Source organism: Gadus macrocephalus, chromosome 21 (genome assembly GCF_031168955.1).
Source record: "Gadus macrocephalus chromosome 21, ASM3116895v1".
NCBI classification, from domain to species: Eukaryota; Metazoa; Chordata; class Actinopteri; order Gadiformes; family Gadidae; genus Gadus; species Gadus macrocephalus.
In genome coordinates, this window is record NC_082402.1 from 2,644,751 (window position 1) to 2,664,668 (window position 19,918).

General features: G+C 50.8%; 1 protein-coding gene across 3 annotated transcripts in view; it reads right to left on the reverse strand.

Annotated features, from left to right (window-relative positions):
• Nucleotides 1-56: 56 nt before the first annotated feature.
• Nucleotides 57-19,918, reverse strand: part of dse (dermatan sulfate epimerase) — a 20,814-nt gene continuing 952 nt past the window's right edge. The window contains exons 1-5 of one of the 3 annotated variants that reach the window (XM_060042351.1): nucleotides 13,884-15,468; nucleotides 9,563-9,816; nucleotides 4,130-4,369; nucleotides 3,190-3,397; nucleotides 57-2,497 (exon numbers count right to left, since the gene is read on the reverse strand). In XM_060042351.1, the coding sequence (XP_059898334.1) occupies nucleotides 733-2,497; nucleotides 3,190-3,397; nucleotides 4,130-4,369; nucleotides 9,563-9,816; nucleotides 13,884-14,344 (2,928 nt within the window). In that variant the 5' untranslated portion in view covers nucleotides 14,345-15,468 and the 3' untranslated portion in view covers nucleotides 57-732. Of the gene's footprint in view, nucleotides 2,498-3,189; nucleotides 3,398-4,129; nucleotides 4,370-9,562; nucleotides 9,817-13,883; nucleotides 15,486-19,918 lie in introns of those variants that run through there. The other 2 variants (XM_060042353.1, XM_060042352.1) reach the window with 2 other exon arrangements.

Consider the following 19,918-nt stretch of genomic DNA (forward strand, 5'->3'; position numbering starts at 1 on the left):
TCAGTGTACTGGAGGACAGAGGAGGGCCTGGAGGAGGCATCAGGGGCCTGGAGGACAGAGGAGGGCCTGGAGGAGGCATCAGTGTACTGGAGGACAGAGGAGGGTCTGGAGGAGGCATCAGGAGCCTGGAGGACAGAGGAGGGCCTGGAGGAGGCATCAGGGGCCTGGAGGAGGCATCAGGGGCCTGGAAGAGACATCAGGGGCCTGGAAGAGACATGAGGACTGCCCTTGAGCAAGACACCTCAGCTGGCCCTTCATTTGATGTGCCTGAGTATCAAGAACCTCCCAGTCAGTCGCAGGATAAGTGGAAAGGCTGAATGGTCAAACTGAACGGGGGCTGGTCAGCCCAGACAGCGGATTGACCCAACTGGGGGGGAAACTCCCTGGTGAGGTCGGTACAGTGTCGGATTTGAATCGGTTGTCATGGCTGCTTAAGGTCCCGCCGCGTTTCACCAGGTGACCGGGTCACCTTGTTGATCACTCCTCAGCATCCCGTTCTGGTTCCCCTGGTAACGACACTGGGAGGGGTGCGCTGGTCCAGGGTCCGGCCTGACACCCTCATCCCGGGGCCTTTTTTTCCCCGCCCCATCCTGACCTAAAGACATCCGGAGCTCTGGGGACCAGACTGTTGTAACAAACACAGCCCCTCCTGGTTGCAGCGCACGCGTCTCAACATCCCTTCTGGGATTCGTGACCTCCCCCCGGGGTGGCCCGCGTCGCACACCGATGACATCAGCACTGCGCGCGGGAGCAGGAGGAGTAGAGGTACAGCAGCACCGCGCTGTCCGCCAGCAGCAGGCCGTAGAAGCCCTTCTGGAGGCGCCGGCTGCGCGGCTTGGGCAGCCTGAACAGCATGGCGCCCAGCAGCAGGAAGAAGGTGCTGATGTTCCCCAACAGGAACAGTCTGATGTAGGCGTTCGCGGCGGGCGGGCCGCCGCCGTCCCCCGCCCCCGCCGCCGTGGGCGCCACCTGGACCTCCTTGAACTTGCGGCCCTTCACGGAGGCGTCCTTCCGGTTCTTGCGGCTGTCGGCGTACTCGATGAAGGCCCGCGAGTCTCCGTCGCCCTCCTCGGCGTCCTCGGAGACGCGCCGCGGGCTCTTCTGCCGCTCCTTCTTCTCGCTCAGCTCCACCTGAGCGAAGAGGTCGGGCAGGCTCTCGGAGAGCTCGTCGGCCATGTTGACCTTCTTGCCGCCCTTGCCCTTTCCCTGCTTCTTGGACATGCTGAACATCTTCTCGATGACCTCCTCCGTCCGCTTCTTGTCAGAGAACTGCAGCAGGCGCTCGGCCGTCTTGCGGAAGCTGGCGGTGTTCAGCACCCGGCCCAGGATGTGCCTCTCCATCTGCTGGAAGACGGGCATGGCGTGCTGGAGGTTGTCCTCCACCACGTTGACGTACTCCTCCACCTCCGCCAGCGGCGTGGGCGGCGCCGACGGCGTCGTCTTCTCGAACACCACCTTCTTCTGGTCGACCAGCACCATGGCAAACAGCGGCTTGCTGGGGGCCGCGGCGGTCAGCAGGTACACCGTGTAGCTGTGGTCCTGCGTGGACAGGTACAGGTCCACGCGCTCCGCGTCCCCGCGCAGACTGAAGCTCCTCACGACCACGCCCGGGCCGAAGAAGACGTAGGCCACCCGGGTGCGAGGGTACCTCAGCGGCATGGTCACGTTCACGTAGTTGGAGCCGTTGTAGGGGTACCCCCTGGGGTAACCCCAGTACCCCAGCTGCCCCTTGTCGCTGAAGCCCGTGTCGTCCATCCAGAACATCTTGTAGGAGTCCTGGCCGTGCCGGATGCAGGCCCCGTGCACGCCGTCCACCTCGGCCGCCCGGAAGGGCGCGTCCGTGTTGTGGAAGAAGGCGCTCATGGCGCGCGTGGGGCTGTCGGGCTCCAGCTCCACGTGGTCCACCACCACCAGCAGCTGGGGGTGCAGCAGCAGCAGGTTCCTCTGGAAGCTGCGGAGCTTGAGCTCGGGGCTGTAGGCGGACCGGGCCTCCCCGCGGACGAACACCAGGCCCTGCCGCTGCATGGCCGCCTCCACGCTGCCCTGGGCGTCCGCCGCCGGACCCTCCTTGTAGCGCAGCCACTTGGAGTCGCAGGCCTCCGTGACCTGGCCGGCCCAGGGCCCGAAGCAGCCCCCGGCGGCGGCCGCCACGGGGCCGAACAGCGCCGCGTTGTTCAGCAGGGTGTACTTGGGCCCGTACAGCGCCTCGGTGATGAAGGGCACGCCGTTGGGCGCGAAGGTGAAGGTGTTCTGGTCGGGGTGCTCGTGGCCCGCGTTGAAGTTCCTCCAGCCCTTCACCCACTCGCGGTACTTGTTCTGGTGGACGATGTCGAAGATGGCGCGGCCGCCCAGTTTGCCCGCCTTGAAGGACAGGAAGGAGTGGTTGGTGTCGGCGGTGAGGGCGCTGCCGTAGGTGACCACGCCCCAGTCCAGGAAGTGGTGCAGCTGGGGCGTGCCGAAGTCGGGGGGGGGCGTGGCCGTCAGGCTGGGGTCGTACCTGCAGGTGGCCAGGGACAGAGAGGACCATCAGTACATTATGATAGACAACATCTGTACGGTGGAAACACCAGGACCCAGGTCACTCGATAAAGAAACAAAGAAATTGTTTTAACTAGATAAGAAAAAGGTATCTTTTTATTTATACTTCAATCTACCCCTCTCTCAGTATCCCCCCCCCATGCCCCCTCCCCAGAGGACCTGAGTCTGAAGGGTCTCTCTCTCCCCAGAGGACCTGGTCTACAGGGTCTACAGCAGGGGTCTCAAACTCGCGGCCCGGGGGCCAATTGAGGCCCGCGGGACGATATTTTGTGGCCCCCTACTTGACACCAAAGTTTAGTGTTAGTGTGTTGTTGTCAAACACACAGCTTGCCACGCTTTTTTATCGCTTGTGATAGGGGGACCAGATGTCCCAATTTTGACTTCCGTGGGCCCGACAAAAGCCAAAGGACGCCAAAATATCCCGGTTTCCACCAACCGCTATGAAATGTCCCCTGTTGTCAGCGATTACATAGCCAACGTAACATAGCCCCAGGTAAGGTGAGTTTGAGACCCCTGATCTACAGGGTCTACAGGGTCTGAAGGGTCTCTCTCTCCCCAGAGGACCCGGGCTACAGGGTCTGAAGGGTCTCTCTCTCTCCCCAGAGGACCCGGTCTACAGGGTCTACAGTGTCTGAAGGGTCTCTCTCTCACCAGATGAACTCTGTGTGCAGGGTGCACCAGCGCTGGCCTTTCCCCCTCACCCCGGGTCCCTCCGTCACCCGGTTCTGGTTGATCTGCTCCGCCAGCCAGTTGCCGCTGCCGTTGCGCATCACGAAGCGGTCCAGGAAGACCAGCTGGCTCTCGGGGCCGTAGAACCAGTTGTAGTTGGAGTCGGCGATAGCCACCGTCCTCTGGAAGCCTGAGGAGACAGCGAGGGTCACGTTAGGAACGCACTGGAGACAGGCTGCTAAGAGAGACAGGCTGCTACCAGAGAGACAGGCTGCTAAGAGAGACAGGCTGCTACCAGAGAGACAGGCTGCTAAGAGAGACAGGCTGCTAAGAGAGACAGGCTGCTAAGAGAGACAGGCTGCTACCAGAGAGACAGGCTGCTAAGAGAGACAGGCTGCTACCAGAGAGACAGGCTGCTAAGAGAGACAGGCTGCTACCAGAGAGACAGGCTGCTAAGAGAGACAGGCTGCTACCAGAGAGACAGGCTGCTAAGAGAGACAGGCTGCTACCAGAGAGACAGGCTGCTAAGAGAGACAGGCTGCTACCAGAGAGACAGGCTGCTAAGAGAGACAGGCTGCTACCAGAGAGACAGGCTGCTAAGAGAGACAGGCTGCTACCAGAGAGACAGGCTGCTACCAGAGAGACAGGCTGCTAAGAGAGGCTGTGAAGGGCCTCACCTGCACCTCCTCCTGCTCTTCCTCCTCCTCCTCCCCCTCTACCATGAGGAGGAGGAGGAGGAGGAGGAGGAGGAGGAGCCTACCAGGTAGGATGGTGCGGTACAGGAGGAGGAGGAGGAGGAGGAGGAGGAGCAGCCTACCAGGCAGGACGGTGCGGTACATGAAGAGGAGGAGGAGGAGGAGGAGGAGCCTACCAGGTAGGATGGTGAGGTACAGGAGGAGGAGGAGGAGGAGGAGCAGCCTACCGGGCAGGATGGTGCGGTACATGAAGGCGTAGTGCTGCAGCAGCCATGGGTGTTGGAAGTGTCCGATGGAGAAGTGCCTCTGGACCAGGTGGATGTACTGGAAGAGGGAGCGCGTGGTGTAGCTGCCGTACGCCACGCCCTCGTACACCGAGCCGTCCGTCACCTCCTGCAGGAGCACCATGGACTTCTCCATCACAGACAGCGCCTGCTTCGCCCACACGTACGCCTCCTGGAGGTAGCCTGGGGGAGGAGGAGGAGGAGGGGGAGAGGGAGGAGGGGGAGGGCGGAGCAGAGAGGAGGGGGGAGGAGGAGGGGGAGGAGCAGGAGGAGGAGCAGATAGGAGGAGGAGAGGGAAGGGGGAGGAGGAGGGGGAGAGGGAGGAGGGGGGAGCAGAGAGGAGGGGGAAGGGGGAGCAGAGAGGAGGGGGGAGGAGGAGGAGGGGGGAGGAGGAGGAGGAGGAGGAGAGAGGAGGGGGAAGGGGGAGCAGAGAGGAGGGGGGAGGAGAAGGGGGAGGAGGAGGAGGAGGAGGGGGAAGGGGGAGCACGGAGGAGGAGGAGGAGGAGGGGGAAGGGGGAGCACGGAGGAGGAGGAGGAGGAGAGAGGAGGGGGAAGGGGGAGCAGAGAGGAGGGGGGAGGAGAAGGGGGAGGAGGGGGAGGGGGGAGGAGGAGGGGGAAGGGGGAGCACGGAGGAGGAGGAGGAGGAGAGAGGAGGGGGAGAGGGAGGGGGGAGCAGAGAGGTGGGGAGGAGGAGGAGGAAACAGAGAGGAGAAGTAGGGGGGAGGAAGGGGAAGGGGGAGCAGAGAGGAGGGGGAGGGGGGAGCAGAGGAGGAGAAGGAGGGTTAGAGACCTGGAGCTTCTCACGGGTACATGCAGCCCTGGTGTATTCACATCACATTCCCGTGGAGTCAGTAAACAGACTGTAATCCAAAGCGAATTACAGGAGGAGGACAATCAAAGCAACAAGGAACAAAACAAAACCTGCTTACACTCCAGAGAGCAAACCCATCCAGATCAGAAGCGGACAGAGTGATAGATAAATAACACATTGGAATGATTAGTTGCTAGTCAGAAGGGATGTTGTTGAGCGTGACGTAACCTGTACGAGACCGCAGGCTCAAGAGCAGAAACCGCTAGCTGTCCAGCTCGCATGAGCTACGTCTCCCGTGTCGTTTAAGACTTCTGTTCATCATCGAAATACAGCAACGCTTTTCTTTTAATATCGCTTTCAAACGTTCATATTAACAGTTCATAGCTGTAATAAAAACAAGCATGTCTAAAGAAACACGTCTAAAGAAAGAGTGCTAGGGAAAAGGCCTTTCTCTCCGAACACAGCAGAGGGGCTCAGACCGCTAGGAAAATATGATGCTAGGGGACAGAGCCCTCTCTCTGTCACACACACACACACACACACACACACACACACACACACACACACACACACACACACACACACACACACACACACACACACACAGTTTACTATGGGAACTGGGACCACATAATGACTGCACACAGCCGCAGGTCTTTGAGAAGTGGTGGTAGTGGTTTCCACCGTCTATGGGTTTACATGGCGGCAGTGTTACTGGGTCTGTTTCACCTGGGGGGCCGGGGGGGGGGGGCAGGGCTCTGCCGGTGGGGGGACAGCACTCAGAAGCTATTTGCCACCAAACACAAACTCCCATTTAACCCGGACAGCAGGTCTGACAGACCCCGCCCCGCCTGCTTTACCTAGGAGACGGTCAGAACTAGCAGTACTATGTGACCATCTATCTTTAAGTTAGACCGTCTGTCTTTAAGTTAGACCGTCTGTCTTTAAGTTAGACCGTCTGTCTTTAAGTTAGACCGTCTATCTTTAAGTTAGACCGTCTATCTTTAAGTTAGACCGTCTATCTTTAAGTTAGACCGTCTATCTTTAAGTTGGACCGTCTATCTTTAAGTTGGCCCGTTTATCTTTAAGTAAGACCGTCCTTTGTAAACATCCAAAGAAATGAAGTCGAAACTAGGCTTTAGAAATGCTATTCACACACACACACACACACACACACACACACACACACACACACACACACACACACACACACACACACACACACACACACACACACACACACACACACACACACACACACACACACACACACACACACACACACACACACACACAGCAATTTTCTCAACTCCCTGCTGGTTCGGTTCTACCACTTGATTCCCAGGAACCAGTCTGTGGGAAACCCCACAATAAAAAAATAATAGACATATGTTATCAGAGGCCGAGGTGATGGGGCTAGCCCAATAGCATGCAGATAACCTCAATGTTGCTGATTATTGATCTGGTTAGTTAGTCCAATAGCAAGCAAATAACATCAATGTTACTGATTAATGATCTTGTTAGCCCAATAGATAAACCATAACACAATGTGGCCGACTGATGATGAGACTAATTAGCAGATAATACGATACAACTTTATTCTCCCCCGTATGAGAAATTTGTTTGTTGCAATAGCACAGCAGCAGTAGAAAAACACAGTGCTAATGCTAATATAACTACATTGCTACGTAACGTGGGTTGCCTGGTATGTGGCAATTTAGCCTTGCGGCTAGCAGATAGTAGCTCAGTCAATCAATTCAATCACAAATTGTCAGGGTTCGAGATGATCACGGACCAAACAAGTACATGGCTTCAGTTGGAACTGGGAGCCAGTTAGCTAACCCTAACCCTAGTAGAAACTAAACCCGACCGCTCCGCCAGAGAGGTAAGCCGATGAGTGGAACGAGGTTGGCTCAGTGCTGAAGCAGGCAAACGGAAATACTTGAAAATAACTCATTTCAATAATAAACAAGGAATAAATATAATTATTTCTCACTTGCACAAATGACTCAAATATTTTAACCATGATCAATGATCAACAATCATCAATGATCAATGTTTCAGCTTTCCCTAAAATATCAAAATGGTAGCCAACCAGAGGCCAGCCGTCCCCAGGTGGATTATGGGTAACCAGTCCGATTAAACATCTGTCTGGGAGCCCAGACGTGCAGACACCTGCAACGGAATGCTCCCGTCTACTCCCTGAACCCCGTCTGTCCCTGAACCTCCCCGTGTGTCCAGGGTGAGACCGGGTCCTATAGAGAGACCGGGTCCCATAGAGAGACCGGGTCCCACAGAGACCGGGTCCCACAGAGACCGGGTCCTATAGAGAGACCGGGTCCCATAGAGAGACCGGGTCCCACAGAGAGACCGGGTCCCACAGAGAGACCGGGTCCTATAGAGAGACCGGGTCCTACAGAGACCGGGTCCTATAGAGAGACCGGGTCCTATAGAGAGACCGGGTCCTATAGAGAGACCGGGTCCTATAGAGAGACCGGGTCCTATAGAGAGACCGGGTCCTACAGAGACCGGGTCCCACAGAGAGACCGGGTCCTATAGAGAGACCGGGTCCTACAGAGACCGGGTCCTATAGAGAGACCGGGTCCTATAGAGAGACCGGGTCCTATAGAGAGACCGGGTCCTATAGAGAGACCGGGTCCCACAGAGAGACCGGGTCCTATAGAGACCGGGTCCTACAGAGACCGGGTCCTACAGAGACCGGGTCCTATAGAGAGACCGGGTCCTATAGAGAGACCGGGTCCTACAGAGACCGGGTCCTACAGAGACCGGGTCCCACAGAGAGACCGGGTCCCACAGAGAGACCGGGTCCCACAGAGAGACCGGGTCCTACAGAGACCGGGTCCCACAGTGAGACCGGGTCCGTTAGACCTCAGACGTTGCGGGGCTGCTGAGCTTGAGGACATTGACCCGGCCTGCGGGTCAATGTCCACTAGGGATGGACATTGACCCGCAGGCCGATGAAGGACACCTCCGTCTTGGTTACCACGGCGACGGGGCGGCGTGTTAAGGGTGGAAGGCCGGGAGTGAAACCGGGGACGGGTGAGAAGGAGCCAGGAGCCCTTCAGGGTTCAGGCAGAGGGTAGGGATGACGCGTTCCCAGACTTCTAAGATAATTTCACAACCCAAAAAAAACACAAGACACCATCCAATAACTCCAGCGTCTACTCCTCAGAAATTTTACTGGGAGCCAATTCGATGACTCCCCAGAGAACAACAAGTACTGGCTGAGAGAAACCCTTCTCCCCCAGGCCCGGCCGGGAACTGGTCGACGTAGAAAACCTTTTCCACGCATGAAAAGAAAGAAAATAATGTTTAAAACCCAACTGACTTCCTGAATAGACCTTTCAGTGCGTTTAAACCTGTTTGTATTCTTTCTTTGTTGCCGACATTCTTTCTTTCCTTGTCGTCCACAGAGAGAAGGAAAAGCCCGGAGGAGCCTTCAGCCCAGACAGATTTAAGGCCCTAAAGACCCCCTCTTTGCACCAGGAATCTAATCCCTCATCCTATCGTACTCCAGTAGAGGCCAGACCTTTCACAACGGCCCTACCGCCTCTCTCTGCCCAACACACAAACATAATCTGTCTTTAACTTAGACCAGCTATCTTTTATTGAAACCATCTTTAATACGACCATTCATCTTTAATTAAGACCGTCTATCTTTAACTAAGACCATCCATCTTTAACTTAGACGATCCATCATTAACTTAGACAATCTTTCTTTAAGTTAGACAATCTTTAAATAAAACCATCTTTACGCAAGACCACCTATCTGAAGGTAAGACCATCTTTAAGTTAGACCGTCTATCTTTAATTAAGACCATCTCTAAGTAAGACTATCTATCTTTAATTAAGACCATCACTAAGTAAGACGATCTATCTTAAGGTAAGACCATCTTTAAGTTAGACCATCTGTCCTTAAGTACGACCAGCTATCTTTCCCTCGCAGTGCCTTTAGAGGTTTGTATTCTTTCTTTCCAACACACCAACATAACGAAGGACAGCTGAACGTCTTTCAAGGAGCAGGGAACGACCTGCGGTCTGCAGCTCAATCTGATGCGATTCTCTCCCGTTTGATAAACGGGAGAGAATGGGGGGTGGGGGGGGGGGGGGGGGGGGGGGGATGGAGGTCCTGGGCGGGTGACAAGAGAGGAAACACTCGCCTCCCGTCGCCGTGGGAACATTTGACCAGGAGGGGATGGAGACAAAGCTGAGCTGTTTATGAATAATGAATTTATAGGCTGGAAGAGCTGGAATACGACCAGATTAAGGAAGTTCATTTTTCCATTGGAATAGTTTTAGTGTGACATTATTTTGATATTGAGTATTGGGTGAAATCCAGGTCATCATTGTGTCTGCCTATTCGCTTAAGAATTGTTTACCAGCTCAGTGGAAGGGGGTTGGCAAGGTTAAACAGCAGGTGGTGTCAGCAGACCGGTGGGGATACAGATTGGAGGGGTTAGGTTAAGGTTAGCAGGAGGTGCCTGTAGCTTGGGTCATGCACAGGTTGGACGGGTTAGGTCAAGGTTAGCAGGAGGTCTTCTTACCTTGGGTCATGTACACCAGGCTTCCCGTCAGCAGCGCCACACAGTTGGTCGGCTGGTGGTTGTGGAGGTACTGGAAGCCCCAGCCGCGCACGTACGACTTCTCGTACATCAGGCGCGTGGCGTTGCCGATCACCTGCAGGAAGCGCTCCTGCTGAGCCTGGCTCAGGAACTCAAACAGGAAGTCATATGCCGTGGCGAAGCCCGTCAGGGAGTGGGCGACCGGGACCTCATCCCAGGGAGCGTCCTTCACCAGCCTGGAGGAGACAAGGGGAGAGGAGATGAGAAGAGGAGCCTGGAGGAGACAAGGGGAGAGGAGATGAGAAGAGGAGCCTGGAGGAGACAAGGGGAGAGGAGATGAGATGAGAGGAGATGAGAGGTGAGGAGACGAGATGAGACAAGAGGAGAGGAAAGCAGAGGAAGGAGAGGAAGGAGAGGAGAGCAGAGGAGAGGAGAGGAGACAAGAGTAGAGCAGAGGAGAGGAAGGCAAGGCAACTTTATTTATATAGCACTTTTCATACACAAGGCAGACTCAAAGTGCTTCACATATAAACATTGTCATACAATTAAATAAAATAATAGATAAGTAAAACAAAAACATATGCAAAGAAATGGGTAAAATAGAAAGTTAAAAAGGCATTTTAGTATTAAAATAGAAAATAAAGGCAAAGTTATTTTTAGAAAGTGCAATGTATTTAAGATTTAGCAGAAAGCTATAGCAAACATAAAAGTATTCAGTCTTGTTTTAAAGGTGCTCAGAGTTGGGGCAAGTCTTAAATCCTCTGGGAGTTTATTCCAGCTATTTGTTGCATAGTAACTAAATCCTGCTTTCCCATGTTTCGTGTTTACTCAGGGGATAATTAACAGATTGGTCTCAGAGCTTCTTAGTGGTCTAGAAGGCTGATGTAGTGGAAGCATATCAGTTAAATATTTTGGGCCTAAACCATGTAGGGATTTATAGGTTAGCAACATGATTTTAAAATCAATTCTCTGACATACAGGAAGCCAATGTAACGATTTCAGAATTGATGTAATATGATCACATTTTTTGGTCTTTGTTAGAACTCTAGCAGCAGCATTCTGAACAAGCTGAAGCTTCCTCAGAGTTTGTTTTGGGAGACCAGTAAGGAGACCATTGCAGTAATCAAGCTTACTAGTGATAAAGGCATGTACAAGTTTTTGTAAGTCTTCGGTGGACATGAGCCCTCTAAGTCTTGCAACATTTTTAAGGTGATAATATGCCGATTTTGTAACTGATTTGATGTGACTGTCGAAATGTAAATCTGAATCCATGATAACCCCTAGATTTCTGGCTTTGATTGAGGTTTTCAGGGACAGAGAGTGAAGGTGTTGGGTTACTTTAAGCCTTTCCGTTTTAGAACCAAATACAATTATCTCTGTTTTGTCCTCATTTAGTTGAAGGAAGGGGGAGAAGAGAGCAGAGGAGCCAAAGAGGAGAGGAGAGGAGAGGAGAGAAGAGAGGAGAGGAGACAAGAGGAGAGGAGAGAAGAGAATAGAAAAGAGGAGGAGGAGAGAGAAGAGAGGAGAGGAGAGGAGAGGAGAGGAAGCTCTTTGACCCAGGCAGGGAACATGGGACCTGCTTGAAGGGAAGGGGTTAAGGTGTCTGTTTCTAGGAGGCCTACAGGTAGACTGAGGACATTAAGGAGCAGGTAGGGGTTAGGAGGCATCTTGCTCTAGTCTACTCAACAACCCTTGAGTAGACAACGTGTTCTTTCTCTTGAGCTGTCCCAATATAATTCATTGACCATTAGAATTAGCCAGATGAAACTTAAATCGACACAGAATAATTCCAACACAAATATTTGCTCCACTGAAGCCAAACTGGGAGGCACATGTGCTGCAAAAAGCTTCGTTTTAATTTGCCATCAGCAATCAGGAAACGCGTAAAAAGTTTAATTTCCTCCGCCAAACCTTGTAATTAGAGTTTTAATATCCGTTTTCTCTTTTGAATTGTAAAAACACAAGGTAGGTAGCGTTTTAGAACGCTGTAAATCTGCCTGGTGTGCATGGAGATGAAACTAAACGTCTTAAAAAAAGTTAGAAACAGCTGACTCTTCTCTTTTGTAAAGTAGCAAATGGTTTCTGTGGTAAATAAAGAAAAGGTGTTTTCTTGGAAGTATCTTCAATTAAATATAGACAAACATAAAAGGGGATTGATTTCAGATGTTTCTTAAACCACGGTTGGAGGTCTGGTGAAAGCACACAACACCCAGACGCAGCAGAGCACGGCTTTGTCCGTTTTAGACGTGACCTTCAGGACACCAGCGCCTTCCCCTTCAGACCCTCAGATTCTGCCTCTACACATGGAGCGGAATACGCTTCCCTTCCCAGTGAATATCAAAGACAGGCCTTGGGCATCGGCACATCCGCCCTGCGTCCGTCTCCCGGGAACGCCCGCATGTATCAGAGGGGCTGAAGGCTTCCCTTTCAACATGGGCTTATACTGCACCCCCAGGAATCTACTCCTGGGGGGGGGGGGTGGGGGGTTGGTTTCCTCTCATTCATTCGAGTTAGCAATCATCATGGCACCTATGAAAATATCTAGAATTGCATGGTTTATAATCAAGTACATATTTAATCCATGTCCATACTTTACAGCGATCACATATCTAAAAGAGAGAAACGTTAAGTGGCTTTGGATAAAAGGGTCTTTTAGTGACCGAATAGTGAACCACAGACCAGGGAAGGTGAACCTCTACCACTGCTCCTGTAAGTCCTGTTCCATCCCGCAGAAGGAATCCAGACCTCCAGCCGGGTTATTGAGCCTTATCTCCGTGCTCCGCAGCGTCTCAGCCCCAACAGGAGCACTTGACGCAAGTCATCACCGGTACGTGTCCTGAACTCTGCCAAAGCACACAGAGCACTTCACTCCAGTGTGTGTACACAAGACTCTGCTGCCATCTGCTCCTCCATACTGGAGTCTTAGTGGAGATGAGGGTACACGTCAGGGTGGTCTGATACCTGCAAATACATCATGGTGCAACCCTTAGCCTAACGCCTAACCCTAGCAGCCTCAAATCACAGAGCTACGAATACAACTCTTCAAACAAAACCTGTGGTTCAGTGGTGTTTATTTTGCTACACGCCGCCATGTTCACTATGCTATCGAGATTCTCCCGTCGCCAAGTAGATCCACGAGTCATTGCCAGCCAACAGTGGGAGTGATTAGCCATGCAGCAGCAGCCTTCTATTATCAGAAGCTGAAGGCATTCAATGGGAGGGAAATGTATTGAAAGCCAGCATTAGAAAGTTAGAATCACTCCAGAGGGATTATCGTCCAAGAAAGGCAGGAGGTTTACCCTTCAATGCCTGAAGAGGAAGATTAATGCAATTCTTCAAACCGTGAGGCAATACAGAAAAAGAGCCTTGAAAGCTAACAAATGTGTCTTTGGCCCAAACCCAGACCTGTACACTGACCTCAACCTCCTAACCCTCAGCTTAACAATACCACATGGCTGCTTAAACATCTAGACATCTCTACGCCTGAACCTCCACCGCCCCACTGAGGTAGCGGGCCTCAGACCTAAAACCTGAGCATCTCGTTCCATCCCAACCGGGGCTTTGCTGCAGGACTCCTACAGCTGCTGAACACATTTCCTGCAGCCGGCTCCTTGTGGGCCCCAGACAGCAATGGAGGTGAACCCTGGGCTACGTTCTGATTGGCCGGTGAGCCGGCAGAGGGGCCCACTGCCTCAGAGGTCAATTCTCCAGATACCTTTCTGTCATTTCAACCGAAAAACAAGCCGTACATTATCCCCTTTGTCCGATAGCTTCCATGGCAACGATGGAGATTAACAGTGTCATTCGTACTTAATGCTACCCGCTGCTTGACTAGGGTACTACGCTAGTTCTATCCTACGGTCCGGGTCTGGTTCTTTGCTAGTTATTTGCCACTATTCTATGCTACGGGGGGGTTAGCTAGGGTTCTATGTTAGTTCTATAAACAGGATTATTTGCTACTGTCCGTTCAGTTCCGGACCAGTTCCTGACAGCCTAGGACAGCAGTGAACAGCCTCCTCCGAATATTGCCGTCGTCGATGAAGACGACTTCAGGAAGTGGACTGCCGAGGCCTGTGAGATGGTGATCGCTACAACGCTTCGATTCCAGAGGGACTCAGAGGGGATCGAGATCCATTAAAGAGCAGGACGAGGTCAGGAACCACAGGCGGGCTTGCGTACGTCCGGGCTGGACCCCGGTGCCTTGGACCGGGGGGGAGGGGGGGTCTTTGCCACTCTCCTTCCTGGTGTTGATCATACACAGACAGTGAAGGGGTAGAGAACGAAGCAGAAGCAGAAAAAGTACCAACTAGGCTGAGCGGCCATCCTCTCCATGTAGTCGCGGGCCAGGTCCAGGGCCCCGGCGCGGTGCGGGTACAGCAGGCAGAACATGGACAGCGCCCCCAGGTTGTTCCCGTACACCTCGTTCCAGCGGGCGCTGAACCTCGCCGGGCTCCAGGGGGGCAGGTATTCCTCGGGGTGCTCCAGCATGGCCTCCCCGGCCTGGCGGATCCTCCGGGCCAGGTCCCGGTGGGTCCCGGACGCCCGGGCCTGGAGCTCCTCCACGTCGGCCCGGTCGAAGTACAGCATGGGGTGGCCCTCGTAGTTCCCCCCCATGAAGGGGACGCCGCCGCTGGGGTCCACCTCCTCCGCCGCCGCGGGGGGAAGCAGGGGCCACAGCAGGCTTAACAAGAACACCGTGGGGGCCCCGCGGGCAGTGGTGTGCCTGAACGCGTTCATCGAACGATAGTTCATGAACTCGTTCATATTTTGGGACGAACGTGAACTGAACGTACTGTATTACTGCCTGATAGACGTCACTGTGAACTCGTTCATTGTGGTGTCTGTGGTCCGGCACGCTCACTCGGTTTAACTTTGTTCAATGAGGGGGGTTATTTGTTTATCAACACGGCGGATGCGCGCGCAGAATGATCGCAAAAAGAACGTTTGTTTGAGCGGTTGCCATGGTTATCTCTGTGTAGTTCATTTGCAGTTGCGGTGTTGTCAGCTTACTGTTACATTAAACTGTAATCAGAAAACGCGGTTATATGCTATAGACCCTAGTATCTGTGGTATAAAGGCTGGGACGAATTTCAAGTTATAAATATGTACACTTTATGTTGAAAGTATAAACCGTCGCGATTCCTATTGAAACGAATGGCGCAGTGATTATTCTTCAAAACGAGAGCTGGTCAATTGTGAAACATGGGTTTATCTGTAATCAGACAACGTGGTTATATGATATAGACCCTAGAGTATCTGCGGTATAAAGGCTGAGACGAATTTCGAATTATAAATATGTACAATCCATAACGTTAGCTCTCTGGCTCATAGCTCAGCGGACTAGAATACCTCCTAGAATCATTGCTTGTTGGCCGGAAACGGAAAGGGGGGCTGTTTACGTTTGGTTGTTGTCTTTTCGCTCGCTTCTCCGTCTCAACAGAAGGGCTAGAACCGAGCGAAAAGACTACAACCAAACGTGAACAACCCTCTTTTCCGTTTCCAGCCAACGAGCAATGAGTCTTCCAACAGAAATTAATTGGATTTTCAAAATGCGCTAAATGTGCAATAAAACACGATAGAAACTGTATTTCGCTACGATACTTGATTCAACCACTCTATTTCATCCTAGACAAACCAGAAAGGGGGCTCAATGTTCAAAATACCGGATAAAAAAAATAGCTCACAGCAACATATTGAAAAAAAGAACTATGAACTAGTTCATTTTTTGTAACTGTGAATTTAGCTCAAAATTTTGAATTATGAGTTCATTACCAGTTCATTTTAAAATCTGTGAACTGAAGATTTGAACTAGTTCACGTAGAAAGTAAACTTTCCCAACACTGCCCGCGGGTGCAGGGTCCCATCGTCCCATCAGAGGGACGGCCGTGGCATTGCCGGGGGGAGGGGGGGGGGGGGGGGTCCTCAGCTGGAAAGAAGAAGAGGCAGAAGAAGAAGGGTGGGTTAGGGATTGATCCACCAACTACCTAACCGTAACCTAACCCTCTCACCCTAACCTAACCCTCTCATCCGAACCTAACCCTCTAACCCTCTCACCCTATAACCCTAACCCTCTCACCCTAACCTAACCCTCTCACCCTAACCTAACCCCCTCACCCGAACCTAACCCTCTCACCCTAACCTAACCCTCTCACCCTAACCTAACCCCCTCACCCGAACCTAACCCTCCAACCCTCTCACCCTATAACCCTAACCCTCTCACCCTATAACCCTAACCCTCTCACCCTAACCTAACCCCCTCACCCGAACCTAACCCTCTAACCCTCTCACCCTATAACCCTAACCCTCTCACCCTAACCTAACCCTCTCACCCTAACCTAACCCCCTCACCCGAACCTAACCCTCTCACCCTAACCTAACCCTCTCACCCTAACCTAACCCCCTCACCCGAACCTAACCCTCTAACCCTATAACCCTAACCCTCTCACCCTAACCTAACCCTCTCACCCTAACCTAACCCTCTCACCCTAACCTAACCCTCTCACCCTAACCTAACCCTCTCACCCTAACCTAACCCTCTCACCCTAACCTAACCCTCTAACCCTCTCACCCTAATCAAACCCTCTAACCCTAACCCTCTCACCCTATAACCCTAACCCTCTCAACCTATAACCCTAACCCTCTCACCATAGCCTAACCCTCTCACCCTCTTACCCTAACCCTCTCACCCTATAACCCTAACCCTCTCACCATAGCCTAACCCTCTCACCCTCTTACCCTAACCCTCTCACCCTATAACCCTAACCCTCTCACCATAGCCTAACCCTCTCACCCTCTTACCCTAACACTCTCACCCTAACCCACTCACCCTGACCCTCTAACCTAACCCTCTAACCATAACTTAACCAGCTAGCCCCAACACTCTCATCCTAACCTAACCTAACCTAACCCCTGTAGACATGTCCCCCCCCGCCTCCCCCATGTAGCCCCCCTCCCCCGTGCTGACCAAATTAATCAAAGATTTCATGGAACGGAGCCACGATTTCTGCTGTTGCAAGATTTATATAGCTTTAAGATTTATATATTTATATAGCTCATAAAATAATTTGGGTCGCACATAAATTGACATGGTCGGTCGGAAACCGGAACCAAACAAAAACATTTTTTAGGCCTTTGTGTTCCGAAAAACTGTGTTCCGAAAGAGGCTGAGCTTACAGGAAGGGTTATTAGCAACCCTTCCTGTAAGCTCAGCCTCTTTCGGAACACAGTTTTTCTGAAACTGATAAAAAATAAATAGGAAATGGCACATCGTTTTGCACTTCGTTGTTTTTTTACCCTGTAATGTATTTTTAATTTTTAATTATTTATGGCCCTACATCTCTTGCACGGTTGTACAAAACAAATGTTAACATGATTTTGATGATTTAGGCCATAAGCTCCATCAATTTAAGATAGTTAGACAGAAAAATACAGACTGTTGAAGTTATAAACTCTTGAACCAATTAAATGTTGGATGATTTTAAAGTAACGTAAAGTTTATAACCTTTAAATATAATTTGCCTTTTTTTTTTGTGCCCGTCTTGTTAAACACTGAACCCTCCTTGGCCCCCCTAGTAAAAGATTTCTATAACCGCCACTGAACCTAACCTTCATCTAACCCTAACCTAATCCTCAAACCTGACCCTCTCACCCTAACCTAACCCTAACCTAGCCCTAACCTTCACCTAACCCTATCCTTCACCTAACCCTAACCCTAACCCTAACCCTAACCCTAACCCTCAAACCTGACCCTCTCACCCTAACCCTAACCCTAACCCTCTAAACTAACCCCAACCCTCTCACCCTCTAAACTAACCCTAACCTAACCCTCCAGAAGGGTCTGTTTTCCTTTGGCTTTCGTTGTTTCTTCCCAAACCCCGGCATTCCTGGGATAACAAGAGCCAGATGTGTTGCTGATCATATGGCGCTCTGCTTCAGGCTCGGCCCGTCATTGGGTAGAAAGCGACTCCAAAGACCAATCAGGAGGGGCGATTTCTACCGATACACCCGTACGTCAGGGTTGTGTTAAATGATGAGTGACAGTGTCCATATCGATATGAATGTCTCTAATATCCACTCATCTGAGGGGATGCTACTGTCTGCTGTCGTCAGCCAATCACCTTAAATCCTCAAGTCCAGATATGATATAGTCTGTATAAATATTGAGGACAGGTTTAAGGTCCGTCTTTCTTTCACCGCTATCTTAAAAAAACAAGTTAGGCGGATGCAAATGAGTGACGTTAAATTATGTCTCAAACGATATCTGCATTCATACAAAATATGCAGAAAAAACATGATAATTCACGACGTCATCAAACGTCATAATTCATTACTGGTCCATTACTCCAACATGGCTAGAAGCTGAACACTACGTTCGTTAATGAGTCGATTATGTGTGAAACAAAATGGGGAAAAAGGTGATCTGCAGCAGACTGCTCCCACCTATGTGGCAGAACGGTCGAACAGTTTAAGTTTTTATTTGAACTGCGATAGGAGACTCATCTGGAGTCGGTAGACAGGTCGCCGGAGGTCCAGACAGACCTCAGTAGTAGGCTATCTTGTTTTCTGTGTGTGTCGTCATGTAAAACAGGAAGTAAGGGTTAGGGGAGTCTGCCATTTGACTGGACGTTTCTACTGCCTTTCAAAATAAAAGTATGATGGGTTGCTGTTAGATGGCCTGAGAATGCACAGAAATTGTACATGGGTCCTATTATGTCTATTGAAATGATAGGCTATCAAACACACATGTGTATTGGTACAAACATGCAAACCTCATTGAATGTACAAACATCTGCTCTTACGATGGAACTTCAATGGAGTGTATTTATCACGTGGCTCTTCACACACACACACACACACACACACACACACACACACACACACACACACACACACACACACACACACACACACACACACACACACACACACACACACACACACACACACACACACACACACACACACGTTGGGGTAGCTCGTTGGAGTGAAGGGGTTAATGAGAGATTTGGACAGATTTCCTGAAAGCACGACTGGCAGTAATGTAAAGTGATGTCACACACAACACATACCACACTGGCCTTCCTGAAAACATTTAGTTTGAAACAGCTGCACAATACGGCTGTGTAAAATATCGAAATATGAAGGCCTGGAAATGTTTGTTTTTAACAGAACATTCCGATGTTGTTTCTCTTGGCTTGCAATCTGATTTCTGATAAATCCCATACTTATGAACCCATAAGTATGGGACACACACCAATGCACAGAAGGAACCAGAGGAGTGGATGTGTGGAGTCCCAGGTAGCCCACGAGTGTTGTCAGGCTACTGATGGACCTTGGAAATTTGGCATTCCAAAATGCAAACACACAAAAAACAAACCTTTTGAATTCGAAGCCTGCTAATGAATGCAGCCATGCTACATGAGTGTGCTTTGGGCTTTAGGTATGAGAAGTGCAGCTTATTTCTTTAGAAACCCTTCCCAATGAAATAAGCCTTTGTGTAGACTATGCCCCCGACGTCTGCTTCCGTAGATCAGGTATACAGTAACAGCTACCGCTAGCAAAGAAGCTAACCTACACTGATCCTGTGGAATAGTCAGCATTGTTTCAATGTAAACTATGACGACATTGCTGACCTGAGAGATTGTCAATCACAATATTATAATGAAAAGTTCATGAAGTGTTTCAGTTTATTGGCGGATGCTACAGTGTGTCGACCAGGACTGCTCTGATGAATACTGTACTACATGATGGTTCTAACCGCTTCATACATGTGCATGACAAACCAGAAGCTGAACAAAGACAGTCTCATTTCCTATCAGCTCTTATGTAGGCCTAGATCTACATAACATATATCTATACATATAGATAACACATATCACACCCAGAAATAGAACCAACATTTATTAAATCGAACGCATGCATCCAAAAGGATAAAGGCAACAAATCAGTATCAAACTAGATTGTTCTATATCTTATTTAGTGACCTACGCTACGTACCATCTAGAAAAATTAAATTCAATGAAACCTAGTACTCGGGATTTGATTCGCTCTGATGCCTGTCAACGGAAAAGAGGGCGGGGCATATCCACGGGCCGATATAAACAAACTAAAGGCCTTAATACAAACATTGTGGTAGGATGGGCTGATGTCGTTAATGAGGCTGAAGAGGAAGCATGCAAAACCTTTTTAGCACATTTTAGAAGTTTTAAATATTAGGAAGTGCACCTTTAAATAAATCTAAACCTTCTCCTCCGTGAGTTGACTTCCTTCTGGTTCACATGATAATGAGTTGACTTCCTACAGGTTCACATGATAATGAATTTACTTCCTACTGCTTAA